The sequence below is a fragment of the Uncinocarpus reesii genome, genomic scaffold, assembly GCF_000003515.1.
Source record: "Uncinocarpus reesii 1704 scaffold_1 genomic scaffold, whole genome shotgun sequence".
In the NCBI taxonomy this organism is placed as follows: Eukaryota; Fungi; Ascomycota; class Eurotiomycetes; order Onygenales; family Onygenaceae; genus Uncinocarpus; species Uncinocarpus reesii.
Genome location: NW_003052500.1, coordinates 7,778,523 through 7,795,051, shown reverse-complemented (window position 1 = coordinate 7,795,051; position 16,529 = coordinate 7,778,523). Strand labels below are relative to the sequence as shown.

At 52.7% G+C, this 16,529-nt stretch overlaps 6 protein-coding genes across 6 annotated transcripts; 3 read left to right on the top strand and 3 right to left on the bottom strand.

Moving 5' to 3' along the window:
- Positions 1 to 1,884: 1,884 nt before the first annotated feature.
- Positions 1,885 to 4,250, top strand: UREG_02926 (uncharacterized protein; the record flags this gene model as incomplete). The annotated part of the gene is made up of 4 exons (XM_002543364.1): positions 1,885 to 2,746; positions 2,821 to 2,918; positions 2,969 to 3,794; positions 3,847 to 4,250. The coding sequence occupies 4 exons, from the start codon at positions 1,885 to 1,887 to the stop codon at positions 4,248 to 4,250; spliced, it is 2,190 nt and encodes a 729-aa protein (XP_002543410.1).
- A 1,174-nt stretch (positions 4,251 to 5,424) lies between these two features.
- UREG_02925 (uncharacterized protein) lies at positions 5,425 to 6,321 on the bottom strand (the record flags this gene model as incomplete). The annotated part of the gene is made up of 1 exon (XM_002543363.1): positions 5,425 to 6,321. One exon carries the CDS (start codon positions 6,319 to 6,321, stop codon positions 5,425 to 5,427), a length of 897 nt encoding a protein of 298 aa, XP_002543409.1.
- A 603-nt stretch (positions 6,322 to 6,924) lies between these two features.
- On the bottom strand, positions 6,925 to 8,260 carry UREG_02924 (uncharacterized protein; the record flags this gene model as incomplete). Its single annotated transcript, XM_002543362.1, has 2 exons — positions 6,925 to 8,070; positions 8,159 to 8,260. 2 exons carry the CDS (start codon positions 8,258 to 8,260, stop codon positions 6,925 to 6,927), a joined length of 1,248 nt encoding a protein of 415 aa, XP_002543408.1.
- Positions 8,261 to 8,678: 418 nt separating this feature from the next.
- UREG_02923 (uncharacterized protein) lies at positions 8,679 to 10,491 on the bottom strand (the record flags this gene model as incomplete). The annotated part of the gene is made up of 3 exons (XM_002543361.1): positions 8,679 to 8,806; positions 8,852 to 10,231; positions 10,317 to 10,491. The coding sequence occupies 3 exons, from the start codon at positions 10,489 to 10,491 to the stop codon at positions 8,679 to 8,681; spliced, it is 1,683 nt and encodes a 560-aa protein (XP_002543407.1).
- A 384-nt stretch (positions 10,492 to 10,875) lies between these two features.
- On the top strand, positions 10,876 to 12,196 carry UREG_02922 (uncharacterized protein; the record flags this gene model as incomplete). The annotated part of the gene is made up of 2 exons (XM_002543360.1): positions 10,876 to 11,514; positions 11,573 to 12,196. The coding sequence occupies 2 exons, from the start codon at positions 10,876 to 10,878 to the stop codon at positions 12,194 to 12,196; spliced, it is 1,263 nt and encodes a 420-aa protein (XP_002543406.1).
- Positions 12,197 to 12,885: 689 nt separating this feature from the next.
- Positions 12,886 to 15,925, top strand: UREG_02921 (uncharacterized protein; the record flags this gene model as incomplete). Its single annotated transcript, XM_002543359.1, has 3 exons — positions 12,886 to 13,231; positions 13,296 to 13,508; positions 13,569 to 15,925. The coding sequence occupies 3 exons, from the start codon at positions 12,886 to 12,888 to the stop codon at positions 15,923 to 15,925; spliced, it is 2,916 nt and encodes a 971-aa protein (XP_002543405.1).
- Between the last annotated feature and the right edge of the window lie 604 nt (positions 15,926 to 16,529).

The following is a 16,529-nucleotide window of genomic DNA, read 5'->3' as shown; positions in this document are numbered from 1 at the left end:
CAAGCGAAGAAGCCGAAGCGCCGTGGGTCTCTGTTCGTGGTGGTAAAGGAGAGAGCAGGAAAGGTTCGAAAGTTGGAAGCAAGTCCGGCACCGGGTCACCGCCGACGAAAGGCCAGGAGCCCGGATTCAACGTGCTGGCGGATGAGGGCGAAGAGACGCTGACAGAGGCACAGCAGCCGGAGTGACTGAATGTGCCATGAAGCATGAAACACGGGACCTGAGAAAACGCCACGTGATACCCACGGTGAAATCGTTCTTGCTCCGGTTTTTGATATCAACATTTGGGGGGATAAGGAAATAACATCGCATGATGGCTTTCAAGATTGTTGGACCAACTGGCCTAGCTTACCGGCACGGCCGGATTCGTAATGATCACGACGATTGGAGGGCATTGCTGATAGCCGCGGATGACGGGGATCAAGAAGCTGTCAGCAGGATGGTCACTGCAGCACCCGCTCCTCAACCTGGAGTTGACGCTCCGCTAACGGCAGCAACTCCTTAACAGATGCTCGACGGAGCGACGGCTGGGTTGGCGGAGCATGGGCAACAGCATTCCGTGCTGCGGAGGATACTGGCGATCCAGGTCATGGACCAAGGCGGCTGACAGTGGTATTTCGAGGGAGGAAAGGGAGGTGGCGAGGACCAGCAGGCCAGAGTGCTATTACTGTAAATGATGGCATGGCGAGTGCTTGGGTAACCAGTTCTTAGTTAGCGACAAAAATGTGTGTTTAATGATTGCCGCAAAGATGTGCATATCCGCAGTAAATCTCTCCGCTTTGACGTTACGTAATCAACCGTCGTGGGTCAGATCATCGCTGAGTCAGCTGCACTATGCCGCTTCGGGCGAAAGCAGCCCACAGCAGCCAATCAGCGGCCGCCGTGCGCACCACCACACGGGCGGGCGAGGTGGGGCAGTACGCTAGACCCAACGCGGGCTAGGCGGTACCGAATGGCGGCCGCTGATTGGCGCAGGGGCGGGTTCCCCTATTCCAGCAAGTGACAATACGCGGTCTTTCTCCTCGCTGCGTCTGTTTCTCTCTCTCTTCGTCTCCTCTCCTTGTCTTCTTCGCTCTGTCTCACTTCTCACTTTGTCCTCAACCTCACTCCCTCTTCGTTTCTTCTCCCCCTCGCCCTCCCTCTCTCTCTCGCTTCACGTCTTTCTTCCTTCTCCTTCGTTCTCTCATCGCTGGCGTTGACCTTCTCCCGCTTCCTGTCTCCCTTTCGACCACCTGCATTCGCCCCGTCGACGCCCGTGCTGTTGCTCGTCTCCCTTGCTGGCTGCCTCCCGTCGTTGGCTTCACTGCGGCCACTCCGTCCTCCTGCGTGGATTCTTCTTCTTCTTCTTCTTTTTTAGGCCCTCTTTTGTGTTTCTTTTTCAGAGCGTCCTGCATCTGCCTCCGTTTCGTATTGCCATTGTTTTCCTGGACTTCTGCGCTTCTTCCCCCCTGGACCATTTCAAGCAACCGATCTTTCGAGAACAACCTCCACCGTTCCACCCGCTCCCTTCGACACCGTCATGCGCTCTCGCCGTTGCTGAACGCATTGTCCATTCGGGCCTTGTCTCATAGTCCACCCCCTCACCCCCGTCGGCTGTTTGTGACATTTCATGTCTTGGTGAGTCCCTGCTTTATGCAAGCCTTCCCTCTGCGCCTCTCCGCCCTTCTTCCAACCTAAATCAAACTGCTTCACTGTTTCGATCACCGTCAAGCCACTCCCATCCCCGTTGGCCGTGTTCCTGGCCGACCAGTCTTTCTCACTGACCCGACTTTTTGACAGGTTGTCCTTTCTCCACCTTCACATAATCCCCATCGATTAATTTGCTGAACTCGGACGCTCGCTCGCTCCCCCTGTCCCCTTCTTGAACCGGAGACACTCGTGTCAACCATGGCCGCATTGGTTCAAACAATCCCTCAGCAAGCTAGTACAATCACCTTGCTCCAACCCCGTCCTGCTTCCGCTTCCGGCGCCACACAACTCCAATCCCAGCAGCACCACCCGCAGTATCAAATGGCCCGCAATACCCAGCACCACCGCCAATCTTACAGTGGTGTTGGTCCCATCACCGGCTACAGACACCCTCCCTCCTCCACACAACCTGTCGCCCCTTATGCCTTCACCAGCACTCCTAGCTTGGCCAACTCGGGTAACCAATCACCCCAGCTCCGCCCCAATTCGCTCTCGCAACTCAAAGCCGACAGCTGGAGTCATTCATCGCAGACAGACCTCACCCCTGCATATCCCGGCGCCGTTCCCCCTCGTGCGCATTACCATCATGCTGCTGGTTCGGTATCCACTAATTCTTCGGCGTCGGTTACGTCGTCCGCCCATTCTTTTCGTTCCAAGGATGACTCGGCTCTACCTTCTCGTCAAGTAAAACGGGAGCGTGCCCCGCGTCCGTTGTCCACTGTAGACTTGTCTCTTCCGCCCATCTCCTTGCTCACGCCTCCAGCCCCATCTTCTCCTTCTGCAAAACCTTCTCCAGATCGATATCGTCGTGGTCAGCGACGCACCGAACAGCTGGCCAACTCCAATGCCCCATCTGCCTCAGTCACGGTTGGCACGGTTCCATTAAGCCCTTCAGCGACTTCTGACGCAGCCTTGGGCGAAAAATACCCAGCCTTGTCGCTTTCTCGACCGGAGAATCCAGAACTGAAGCCCAGCTTCTCTCAACACAACAGAAATGCCAGTGCTGACAATGTTCCTACTACTGAGAAAGCGACCCCGGAACTTGCTAAGAGGTACCGACGTAGGAGCCTGGGAAGCATAGATAGCGCCGGGCTCCTCAACCTTGTGCCACCTGAATTTTCTCCAAAGGTCCAGTCTCCATTGGGGTCGCAAGAGCAAACAGGTTTCCTCTGAAAACCCAGGGATCTTTGAACGTCAAGGTTCTGGAAACTCCCTCTCGTTCGTCGAGTTTGGTATGTTCCTTCACTTTGGTGTTTATTATTCAATGCTAATTTCATTCCAGGCCAACAAACAACCCGTCACCTCCAGTCAATCTTCGAAATCAGCCACCACAACACCACGACCCGTGGAAGTTTCACAACGCGGTACTTCTTCCCCACTTTCGAAACCCGTCGTTATGGAAGCGGATAACGCAAAGGCGAGAACAGAGGGAATATCTCGAGATCATCCCTCAGATCAGGCCAAGTTCCAAAGCCCCGCTGCAAAGCGGCTCAGCGAGATTTCGAAGAAAGGTGGAAAGGCTGGCAAGTCAAGGCTTCGTCGAGCACTCTCTTTCAGCAGTGTTGCAGAACTTCGAAGTGCTTCGTCGCCTGATAACCCCGAAATGACTCGCAAACAGCAGCTTGATGAAGAATTGGGAGCTGAACAAGCTGCCATTGCCCAGAAACAAGAAGCTGGTGGTCTTGGTGAAAACATCTACTCAGGCCAACGCCATTTCTTCACCGGATCAACGGATAATATTTCGGTCTCTTCAACTGCATCGTCTGCCTCTATCATGCTGCGCAAAATGGGCAAAGGAGTCAAACGATCCACTCGATCGCTCGTAGGGTTGTTCCGGCCAAAGTCTCTACATAATGTGTCACTTGAGTCGGAGCCGATGGTGCCTCAGGTCTCGCGGGTCACAGTGGAAGCCCAGCTCGAAAGTGCAACTTCTGCCATCCCCAGTTTACCCCGTGAACCTCCGGCGATTGAACGAAACTCAGTGGACACCGCCAACTCTAAAAGGAGTGCCGACAGGGATGAAAATATTCGCTCGCGAAAGAGCATTTTGGGTGGTGATAAGGAGAGAGCTGAGATTCTTGCCGCCGTGAAAAAAGGCATACTCAAAAGTACGTTTCTTCCCAGCGAGTTCTGTTCTAATTTGATACTAAAACTGTGTAGAAACCATGCCCGGCGGTTGTTCCCCCGTCATGCGCCCGTCAGATTCCCACTTTTCCGAGTCTCCTCGTTCCAGTGCTCCTACCACGCCCCGCGATGATCGGCCGCCCGGTTCTGGTCATCGTCGCACTGACTCCGTAATGATTGATGGCGATGAATACTTCCTTCCGGGAGGCCGCTTTAGTGCCAGTCGCGCAAACAGCGCCCCTGCTACCCCTCAAAATGCATCCAGAAATATTTCTTTTAGCCCTAGAATCCAGTTTCATGATACCTGGCCCAGCGGCGAGTATGATCGTCGTGGGGATATCGCGACTTGCAATCGGTTGACTCCTCTTTTGGCTCAGCAGATCAAGGAGGAGCTTAATACTTTCAAAATGGTACGCCTCTTTGGCTTCATCTCTGGTTAAGTTGCTAATACGGTTGATAGGAGATGGAAGTGCATGAATCATCCAAGGTTTATACACACTTTTTTTAACGATTCTGCATCACTGGCGGCGTTCTTTTCCCGCAAAGTAGTGTTCTAGCGTTTTCCTATGTGTATTATTTTATCCTTTTCTTTTCTTGCTGGCTCACCCTCGACGCGAAAACCGAATCTCCGGCATATCTCTATACAATATTGCTTTTGATGACGACCCGGAAGCCTGTCACGCCTACATTACATTCCCCCCCCCCCTCCCCGGCGCCCTTCCCAAGCGCATAGACAAGAGGCTAACCTGCCCCATGACTCCCCTCACACAACCCTGAATTTCAAAAACAAGGCTCCGTTGCTCTGCGTCTTCTTGCGGTTATCTCCGTTGCGTATACTCGGTATTAATGGGTTTTCATTGACTTGCCATCTCTCAATCAGTGTCCAGCTTATCGGTCTTTCCTTTTTGTTTTCTAGCGCGGTATACCGTTTTCAAATTTTTGTTTCTTTTCTACTTTTTCTAATCATCTGGTAGATCAAGGGTTACAACTTTTGTTTTTCTTTTCATGTTGGCCTCCGAACTGTCCCTTTCTTGTTATATCTTCCCTCTTGGTCCCTTTTTTCCATGTCTATTAACATATTTTGTGCCCGTGCTGTGTCTGGTCTCCTATTCCATGAACTGTCAGAGTGAAAGTGTGTATTGATTAGGATCTTCAAAACAAAACTGCAATTCCGAACATTCCGACAAATTTTAACCCCTGTCCTCGAAACTGTTTCTTGCAGCAACATGCATCCCATCCTTGAGAATAACGCAACATTTAATTGCAAATAAATGACGTCTCAATCCTGGCTCGACACAATTGATGAACAGTGCATCGGCCATCCTTGTTCATCAAGTTTCAACAGGGACTTCCCCTGGTACAATTTAGCCCTCAGGAGATTAAGATGTGCGCCAAACAAGATGCGATCCGGAGGAGACGCGGCGATGATCCCGGTTACTAGCGCTGGAGGCGTGAACCCTGATCCTGAGTAGTTCGGCGTTTAATCAAATCGCTTGTGCCCTTTGAGCGAACAACTACTCTGTACTCTACATATGAAAACTCATCAATTCAATTCCACGCATTATATGGACACAAAAAGGAGTATTAGAGGCACTGGCCCCAGAGCGCAACTCTCTACCATTGCTCGCACACTCCCTCTAAGCTCAACACCCCCGTACTGGCTCCCCCCACGGGTCTATACACCATCACCCTCCCCTTCATCATCTCTCCCAAATCATACTTGCCCTCCATCACCACCCTCTCCACCCTCGCATTCTGCTCCAAAACCCCCATCTCCACACCCCTCACCCACTCCACAATCGCCGTGTGCTCACCTACCCTCACATTCTCTTCCCCCGTCACCAGTCCACCGAGCAACGCCCGCCGGTGCCGAAAATGCGCATCTGACAGCTCCATGATATCCCCCGCCCGCACATCGGCGGCTTTCAGGATGCCGTCGGGGGGGAAGTGCGAGGACACGCTCCAGTCGAGGATGAGGTGGCCATGGACACGGCCCGTGCTGGGACGCGGGGGTTCATGCCCGTCGCGGACAGCGGCATGGCGAGCGTGGTGGAGGGCGGCGGAGGCGAGGGACCAGCATTCGCCGTCGGCGACGGTGGTGTAGAGATGGGAGCGGGCGAAGGAGAGGATGTGTGGCGCGTACCACTGCGAGGCGAGCCGGAGCTGGTCGGGGGTAAGCGGTGAGTGTGAAGTGGCTGCGATGGACGGGATATGTTTGATGTCTGCACGCAGGGTGCCGGGGATGTCAGCGGTGTTCCAGCGGATGCGGAGCTTGGAAATGCTCATGTCGATTTCCCATTGGACGGCGCCGATGAGGGTCCAGTCCTGGCTGGGGCGAGAGGCTGGGCTGGAGAGGTGAGTGTCGAAGCACTCGGTGCATTCCCAGGTGTATGTGGCGGAGGAGATGGGCGCGTGGGCGCGGAGTTCGGGGTAGGGGAATGTGGGTGGTTGGGTGAGGAACCAGTTTGTGGAGAGGGCAAGGGGGATGTTTTCTGATGGGTGGGAAGGCATTGTGTGATTTGTACTGGGCTCCTGGCTGTTTGACTGTTCAGAAGGTCAATGGGAGCGTTCTGACCGCAGGGGAATAGGCTTGTATGCAATTGCGATGTGCGGCTGTGGGCTTGGTTATCGCAGGCTATAAGCCTTCATATTGCATCGGACAACGGTAACAGAATAATGCGAATGGTGACTTTGTTCAGTAATAAGACTCACTGCATTCTTCTTCACTTTGGCCATGGTGAACAGTCGGAAATTTATCATGCTGCTCCTCAAGTGTGCGCACTGCAGTACCACAGAGTAGCAGACTCTCTTGTGGAAGGGATAGGGCTAGAATTTCCAACCCATTTCTCGACTGCCAGGCAGGTACCCCTATGTATTGGTTCGTATATACTTCATGAACCACCGCTGGAATTAACACTAATTGCGCTGGGTTCTATGTATGTACTGTATGTATGTACATACCAAGTGACAAGCGCACTCACTTTACAACACTGTTGACTTATCCAGCCTTGCGAAAACAACCTTGAAACGCCGGAAACCACTGCGTAAACCCTTGTCTCCATCTCACACGGACCAATAATGCATAAAGAGGTATTAAATAAAGGAAATTACGAGTCAGCGCGGTTTAGTATTCAACGGTAGCGGAGGCGGCGACGGAGAATGATTGACCGGTCTTGAATGTAGAGACGGTTTCTTTGGCGGCGGCGGTGGCGGAGGCGGTTTTCTCTTGTTGAGCGCATCCAAATCTGGCCGAGAAGTATTCGGGGATGAATACGGGTGATGTGGACTAGGTGCCTGGACAGCGACGTGTCCGGGCGGTGGAGCAGGAGCTGGAGGGTCCGGATGAGCGGGAGACTTTTGGTCTTCAATGAAATCGTTTATCCGTTTGGTGATACCATATTTCTGATTGAAGCCATTGAGTTTGCCTTTTACGGCTTGTATTTGATCATCATGGCGCTCCCGAAAACTGTTGGCCCGTGCGGGAAGCCCTGGATGATATTCATTTGCGGAGGTTTGGTGCGAAATGTGTTGTTGGACGGCCGGTTGGGACGCGACATGCGAAGCTGCCGTGGCTGCTGTTTGCAGTTGCTGAGAAGTGACACCTTGTATGGGACTGGGCGTATTGGAGGGGATAGAGGAGATAGCCGATGAGGGAGATGGGTTTAGACGTGAAAACCGAGCCTGTAGCTCGTTTGTTGTATTATCGGTACTGGCGGCAGTTCGGCCCGTATTAGGGAGGTAAGAGTTGCTGCTTCCCTGACGCTGGATACCAAACGCCGGGACAGAGACACCGGCATTGGCTAAGCGGTTCATGGCGCCTTGGTTAAGGTACGATTCTGCGTTTTTGGGGGCTGCAACAGCTTCGTATGGCGGCGGGGATGTTTGTGGGGAAAGGTTGGGGGAGGATCTCCGGGGCGGTAGTCTGGGCGGTAGGGACGGCATTGTCTTCGCCGTCGAGCTATGGCCTTGATGAGACGAGTCACCCTGGCGGGTTGGCGGCGTAGGAAAGTGGCGGGTTGAGAGACCCGTGGTGTCGGCGCGATATGGCACGGGCGGGGGGCCAGGCTGTGCGGGAGCACTCTCTTCAACTTGATGCTGCCGTGAAGAGACTGGAGGAGTATACGAGGCCGCACCGGCGGTGTTTGCGCGTCTAGGAGGTGGTGCGAAAGACGATGGGTCCTTTAGAGTGGACAGCGGTCGTGGAACATGCTCGGACCGCTGGCTGGCATCTGAGCTTTTGCCTTTTCCTACCCATCCGGCCTAGATTGGAGAGATTAGCACGAGAGAAGCGGAAACGACATCTAGTCCGCAGGGATTGCGCTCGTAGAAACGGATGCTGAAGACATACCACCTGGTTGATGCCCTTGAAATCGCCGCGCCAACTCTCGCGGCCGCCCTCCTTGCCCTTGGGATGCCACCCATCCTTGACCATCCCCTTCAAGCCGCTCATTTCGACGCTTGAACAACTATCAAAACCCGTAGCTTCAACAAAAACAACCGTCAATGGACTTGTGGCCGCGTTGGAATTGAATGCCCAACGTTGTCGTCGTCAGTCTTTGGTCTTCGTGGGTGTCACTGTCCGTCGTCAGCGCATCACGTGTGGATCGCCGGTGATGGATTCACTTTGAGGAAAACAACAAGAACAACCAGGAGGCAGCGGAACAGAGTGTGAGCCGAGAGATATATGCTTTGCTGTATCTCCCCGTTGTAGGCTTTGCAAGTTTGATTCGTAAACACAGACCCAAATCTGGTGGATATTCCTATCTTCTGGCGACATGTACTTGGCTGATCAATATCAAGATGCACAGTCTACTGGTTTAGAACAGGCATTTTGCTCAGTCCTTGCTGTTCAAATGTTTTAATTCACATTAAGCCTTGAATTTGTCACTCATATCTAATCCATCGCCCTCCTCGCCGCCACTGAGGCCAGCCATCTCATCATCCAAGCCCTCAAATATCATAAACTGCTCGTTCTTCGCATCCGTATCGTCAGGAACTACATTTCCATTTTGTACCTCGCATTCCTTCAGCACACACTCACGTCCAATCTTACTTCTCCGCCCAATAATGCAATCCGTAAGCTGGCTTCGTTCGCCGACAATGACGCCATCCATAAGCAGGCAGCGAGTGAGGCGCGCACCGCTGGCTATATGACAATTCGCGCCCACAACAGACTCCTTGACAACTGCTTTTTCTTCAACTGTGACGTTTTCAGCAATGAGGCAGTCTGCCTTGGTGACAGTACAGCGCTGGGCGATGCCAGCTGGATGAGCAATTTTGTTTTGATGGGCAAGTGAGGAGCAAGATTCGCCGGCATCACTGATAGCTTCGAGTTTTGCGAGGCGGAGAGAGGTAGACAGGAGCAGGGCGGAGTTGTCGACGCGTCGGAGGATAGGTTCGGATGGCTTGGATGAATGTATGTATGCCAGGACAGGAGGGACGATAAGCTTGTCCGGTGAGGGTAATACTTCGATCTCCTGAAGTGTGTCGCTGCGAGCCAAGGGGCCGGGCTTGGACCGGGACATCGTACCGTTAGGGTTGATATCCAACCACCGCGTGGATTTTGTTGTGCTCATAGCCATCAGGTCGATGTCTTCTTCCACTTGGTCACGCCTGTTGCCAAATTTGTTTCCGTGATCTCTGTCCGGGTCGAAAATCTCTCGCAGACCCAGTTTCTCTCCTAGGCCACTTTGCCATTCCGCCTTGGCCCACCAACCCACTAGATCTTCGCTGATGCTTTCGAATTTTTCGTTCATCAATGCCATTTCCTTGACCCAGTACGGCAATATATAGATATGCGCATCTCGATAGGTTGTTAGCATTTTGATTTTGCCATGGCGTTTCAATAACGAATGCCGAAGTAGCAGCGCCTGGTGCTCCTCCATTGCATCCTTCAAGCTATCCATTGGCATCGTATAGACTAGTTTAGCCAAAGACGACGAGCCATTGCTACCTGCACGTACTGCAGGTGCCTCATCTTTGTCTAAAGGCGTGAGCGCAACAAAATCAGCAACTTCGGTCTTTGTTTTTGCACCGTTGGGTGCAGTGGGGTACCACACGCTGATTCCGCCCCTTCGTCCACATCGTTCGCCGCCTACGCCCACCAAACTCGAGGTCCTTGATTCAAGCCAGTCCCCGTCCCATGAAGCATCTAGAGCGCCATGCGCCGTCATCCATGCTTCTAGGAAGGTGACGCCGGGAACTTCGCACACTAAATCACAGGGAAGCAATATGAAATCCGACTTTATGCATGCTTGAATCTCTGGGAGGCGGAGGAGTTCTGCAGTTCCTGTGGTAAGAGTTAAACTCTCCGGAGCGAGGATCGTTGCGGACGGGGACGGAAGGGATGTGAGATGGGGGTTTTGTGATAAGGAGGCTTCTAATGCAGCTTTGCTGGATTGGGGCGTAATAAGTGTGATATCTATGGTTCGTCCATCAGTTTACAACGCGGGGTTGCGCAACAAAGCAGTAGCAAAACGCAGTTCCAGAAGCATGGTGGCTCGTACTTGTAATTCCCATGCGATAACACCAATCCAAGGGATACCAAACCATCGGGCGGTTTGCGATCGGTACTAGAGCCTTGGGGAATTCTTCCGGAATAGACGTGAACGTGTTTAACGACACCCCAGGGCCGCAGAGTATTAGGGCCTGGAACCCCAGCGGGGGGCCGGAGTGAGGCATTCTTCAGGATATTTTTCTCAGCGACTGTCTTGGTTATAATTACTGTCTACAGCTTAGATGCCCGCCTTACAAAGAGTCACTGCGGGCAAACAATTTCGAGCACGTGACAATAAGCAGCTCATTAGTCATCAGCCTTATCTGAAGTGCAAACAGCGCAAACCCCCAGCCACATGCTAACTAACTCAGCAAGCCCCAGCCACACCGATTCTGCGAACTTCCGAGGCTGAAGGCGGGCGGCGGCTTGCTCACTGGTCGCCTGGGGGAACGATGGAAGCATCGACTCTCCGCTTTCCATCGCTAAGAGCGCAATGCGCTGTCTTTCCCATCGACCAGTGCATCGCAACAGGCAGCCCGTTCCTTATCCTTCACTGATCTCTGCCCCACATGTCGGATCGCTACGGTCGCCGTCGACGCCCAACCGGTTTTAGCTCGAGCGGTCGCCGCACAGCACTCGGGTACTGGATCCCCCTTGCAGTGACAGTGTCGGTCGCGGCGGTCGGACTGGTGGCATGGGCATGGAGCGAGCGCAACGAGGATGATGAAGACGAATACAATGGTTCTCCGGAGCGTCGTACCCCGATCGGACTAGACCCAGGTGCTGAAGATTCGGGCTATGCAAGGGGTACGGCCACTGGCGCCGAACATCGCCCGCTAGAAGAAGACAACAGCGTGCTGTCTCGCCTGCAAGGCGCCTGGCGCCGGTCGCCGAGCCCCCAGCAATTACTCGATGGTGCTAGCAAAAAAGTGGCTGCTGGGGTTGCGGCTGCAGGAGCTGCCGTTGGAGGGGCGCTGAGCGCAATCCGCGAAGAGGGATCCGGTGACTTTGAAGACCATTCAAGATGGGCTGAAGAAACCGTACCGCCTGGCACGAGCGAACCACCAGCTCGCTCTGTGACTGGAGGGATTCCTCCTGTGACTCCAGCCGCAACGGAGCCAATGGCCAAACGGAAAAAGACCGTTGCGATTGTCGTATCCTCAGTCTCTAGTGGCGAACCTGACGATGACAGTGTATCTGGACATGCTGTATGCTAATTCACGTCTTACCAATCCTCATATGCTAAATACTAACTAATATTCATAGTCCATTCTCGCCCATCTGCCCGAGTATATCGAGCCGGACACTGCGCGTGTTTTTGTTCTTATTTATGCGCCTGGGATGGAACCTCGAACCGCCGCGGACGGAAACTCCTCTCGTCCTACCTTGTCAATGGCCTCATCCTACTCCAATATCAGCCCCGAAGAAGTCATAGCTGCAGATTCCAAGGAAGATTTGAAGGATATCGAGCCCAAGCCGACCACAGACGAGTTTCCTTTGGCATCCCCGTTCTTCAAGACCCTTTATAATCAAGCCCAGGTGCTCGTGGATAAAGAGTCAATGATTATGCCCTTCAGCACGCCCACGGGTCATGTTCACATTATTAGACACCTTTCGCCAGATCTCGTCTACATTCAGGAGAGCCTTACTGGAGACAAAGGCGAGACTGTCCATAATTTGACAGGCTGGGTCCGACAAGTTGTCGTAGTTGTTGGCGACGAAGGGGGCCGCGGAGGGCTAGTAGATAGCGACGACGAGTCTAGCCTAGCAACCAAAGGGGAAAAATGGTGGCAAAAGGAGGGGGTGATAGGACTGGGGAAACGGATTGACGTTGTGGATGGATTACGCGCTGGAGATCACTGGAAACGACGAGTTTGCGGCCATGAATGATTGATGTGACGACGTCTACAAAGATAGTGGGCATTCTCTCACTAATCAATATTTTCACTGGCGTTTTCCTACTTTGTTATGATAATACTTTTTGATCTAATTTCTGGTGGGCTGGCTTTTGGCACTGGTAAGGGATGGTGATCATGAGGGGCTTTTAATGGCCGGCCACGGAGGGAAGATACCCCTGGGAGGAACGAGCGTGATATAATAACACTGAATATGTACACCGCACCCAAGCTTTGTATTTATCCCTTTCGTCCATCCTTTAGCAAATATCTTCAGTGTCTCTCAGCCAATTCTATATAAGCCTTGGCATTGGCGCTTAGTCAGCGATGGACCTCACGTGGTGCCATCAAGCCTCATTCCTTGGCATCAAATCGACCGTCAACGAGATTCAGTCAACAGCCATCAGGACGACGACCTCGCTGCTCGGCCATCTCTGTGCTGGTACCAAAGATGAGCCCTTGCGTGACTCTCTGTGAATGATGTAGAGTCCTTCTATGCGTTTATACCAACGCGAGTTTGACTCCTTTGCTCCAACGCGCTGCCCAGAGGCAACCTCCCGGTCCCTCCCCACATGTCGAACATATTCATCGTCTTACCCGTCCTAGGAGCTTCGACAGGATCGCAACGCATTTGAGCCGAATAGCGGCCAACCCTTTGTGGTTGTGGGCGCCTTTTGGGTGACCATGGCGACCGCAGTATCAGCCAAATCCGCTGCGCATGCCGGCAAGCTCAAGCGTCCCACACCCAGCTTCGTCCAATCTGGACCCAACGGCATGAGGCCTTCGCAGCCTACAGCGTCCGCCGTTGCCTCAACAAGCAAGCCGGCCTCCACCAACCAAGCTACTTCGTCGTCCTCGATGAACTCCGCAGCCGTCAATGGCGTCTCCGGCCGGCCAATGCCGAGGGTGAGAAAGGAACCTCTGAAGGGGTCCGATCCATCTTCGCGGTTGCGCATCTCCACAAGAGCTAGAAGTATTGATGCTAGCAATGGAGATAGGCGATCGGCAAAGCGCCTCCCCGAGCCCTACGGTAAGTTGCCGTTTGCTTTAGTATACCATGGACGGTGTGGAAGGTTGACCGCAACTACCTGCAGTGAAAACTACAGCTTATCTCCTAAAGAAATATGCGAAGCAGCCACCATCTTTCACGATACATCTTCACCCCACCCATTTTCGATTTGAGAAGCAAGACGGAAGCTTTCCTTATAATTCCGAAATGAAAGTCATCATCGAACACATCAAAGCCGGGACTGTTCCCCACGACATGATGGAGGAATTGCTCAGGGGTGGTGTGCGATTTTATGAAGGTATTTACCTAGCCATAAATCGGTTTTGGAACAACTGGGATCTAATTTTACGCTTCTTAGGTTGTCTCATTGTCCGCGTCGTCGATCACAAGTCCCTATCCAACCAGCCTAGCTCGTCCAGGTCCTCGTCGAAGGAAAAGGGTTCCCTATTTTCCATTCATAACCACAACGAGCACATTACTCCTTCTCCCTATACCCCCTATCCCAAACAAACTCAGGTGCAACCAAAAGCTAATAGCACTGGGCCGCCTGATCAACAGTTGCAACCATCAGGTCTTCACAAGGAGAAGCGGAACGACAATGGTTCCTCCAGTGGTGCCCCAAAACCACAGGTTTTCACCACGGTCTTGTATCCCACTCCTCAGTCGTTACAGGCAGAATTAACAATTTTATCGACGACTCCCGATCCAAGAGCAGTAGCTCAGCGACAGCCACAAGCCTACAACGTCTCACGGCCTCCAGCGTCCGCTACTCTCCCTTCGCCATCTACCCCTCTAACCGCAGTCCAACCTTCACTGGCCGATCGAGGACCTCCAACTAAGCGTCAGAAGATGATGGTGGAACCGCATGAATTATCAGAATTTGAAGCCAAGTTGATCAAAGCTACTGCGCCCCCGCTGTACCTGGAGCCTGTCGATAGTTTTGAGGCAAGCCAAAAGCTACTTAAATCCCTGGAATCGCCGCTTCACCGCCACAAGCCCCCATCGCCAACGACGAGGAGACGGACGGTTGCTGAACTGGCCGCTGATGAAGCACTGGCAGCGGAAGAGGAACGATTCATGCTTATCATGGATGAACGACTTGAACCTGCTAGTTCAGCTGCCGCTGGAGGTAACAAATCCGCTGTGGATGAAGAATGCGGTGCAGCACCCTTTGAGCCCCGGTTTTCACGGTTCAAAACTCTTGAAAATATTCGTGCCCAATACGAAGAGAAGGCAAAACGCGATCATGATCGAAAGCTTCAACAGGATCGGGCTAAAAGAGAGCAGCAGGATGCCGACAGAGAGAGACGACGGTCTGAGTTTCGTCAGATTGAAGAACAAGCCAGGGAAGAACGTCGCAAGCATTTGGCCGCGCAGCAGTCTCCGCAAACTCAGGCTCAGCTTGTCGCTAACCAGCAAAGCCGTCGGCCCCCCTCTCGCGGAAATGCAGTTGGTATTGCGGGCACGCAGGCACCGCAGTCAGCGCATCTTGCCGCTGTATCGCAAGGACCCCAGTCTTCTCCCATTGTACGAAACACTACGCCACATGCGTCTTCACCGCTAGCAGGGCATGTGATGGTTCCTACCATGAGCCAGGGGATTTCTATGGGAATGGGAAGTTCTGCTGAAGCCGCGCGGAGCCCAATCGTCGCCACAACTTCAATGCAAGCCGGCCATCCAAATGCGATGAGCCATCCTATGGTCGCAAGCCGAAGTCAACAAGGTCAGAATGCTCACGAAACACCGCAAATGGCCCACGGGACACCGGCAATGTCTCATGCGACACCCATAATGCGAAATATTACCCCTACCCAACGCATGGGACACGGAAGCCCCATCACGACCACTATGACCCAAACCCCTGTTATGGGCCAAACTATGATGGCTCCACAAATGAATCGCATGGTGATGACGCCTCAGCAGCAGCATGCTATGATGCAACAGAGGCAGGCAATACTCGCTCAACAGCAAGGTCTTAATCCTGGTCATCAGTTTAACCCTCAACAAGTTGTGCAAATGCATGCGAACGCAGTCGCGCAGCAGAATATTCAACAAGCTCAGCAACAACAGATACTGCAGCAACAGCAACAGCACCATCCGCAGCAACAACAACAGCCTCGAGGGCCCCAACAGCAGCAGATGCATCCCCAGGCGTTTCAAGCACAGCTACTTCGCTCACAACTGGCACATATGCAAGCTGCCCATCAAGGTCATCAGCAGCAACAGACGCAGCAACAGCACCACTCGAATATACCGCAGCTGTCCGCTCAACAGCAACAAATGCTTGCAGCCGCACAGCAAGCAGCAGCCCAACAAGGAGCCCAACAGCCTAATGGCGTTAACAATCCCAGAAAGCACCCACTGGCCCAGCACTACGGCAATCTATACCAAAGCCATCTGCAGCGTCTTAGAGCAGAGATGGCAAGCAAATACTCCAGCACAGTTGGACCTCCTCATACATACCCGGCCGAGCTCCATGCGCATTTCCATGAGGGTCTCGAAAAGGAGGCTAGGCAATTCGTGAGTGAGGTTATGAAGAAGGATCGTGAAAATGGCCGTCAACGCGCTATTATTGCTGCTCAAGTAGCCCAGAACCAAGCCCAGGCTCAGGCCCATGCGCAGGCCCAAGCTCAAGCACAGGTCCACGCTCAAGCTCAAGCAATGCAGCAGCAACAATCGCATAATTTGATGGGTAATGGTGCAGGAAGGCATTGATTGTGAGTGCAGTCGTTATTTTTGGTGTCAAGTCTAGCCATTTCCCCTATGGTATTTCCAAGTACTCCTCCTTTTTTTTGGATTATTCTCTTCTTTGTCTAATGTATTCTTTTTTTCTTTTCGCTATTCGGACGGTATGGGACATGGATCATTACGGGTTGTGTTTGCTTGTTGAATGCTGATTGGGATGAACTGACATCCTTAAATGATAATGGCGTATGTGGTTTCATGGGGGACGGCTGGATGGGTGGTATGGTGATTTGAATTTGTTTTGCATACCCGAGGGACGCGATTCCCTGCTTTACCTTCTGTATTTACATTTTCAAGTGACTTCAAATTTGTTTATGCTAATCTGCTTGATCCGTTTCTGCAAACCGTGTTTGGTTCTGCTTCATGCAGCCCTGATTCTTCTGTGTGCTTCGTGTTTTCTGCTATAGCCTACGATTCTTAGCAAGTAGGTATCAATTGGGAAGTCATATTCATAGTTCCTCTCCTCAGTTCAGAGTAACACTTCTCTCAAGAGATTGGATTTCGTGGCACCAAGCGACTTGAACCAGTTTCAACTTGCTTTGCGGTAGGCATATGTGGTTACTTTGTCATATGC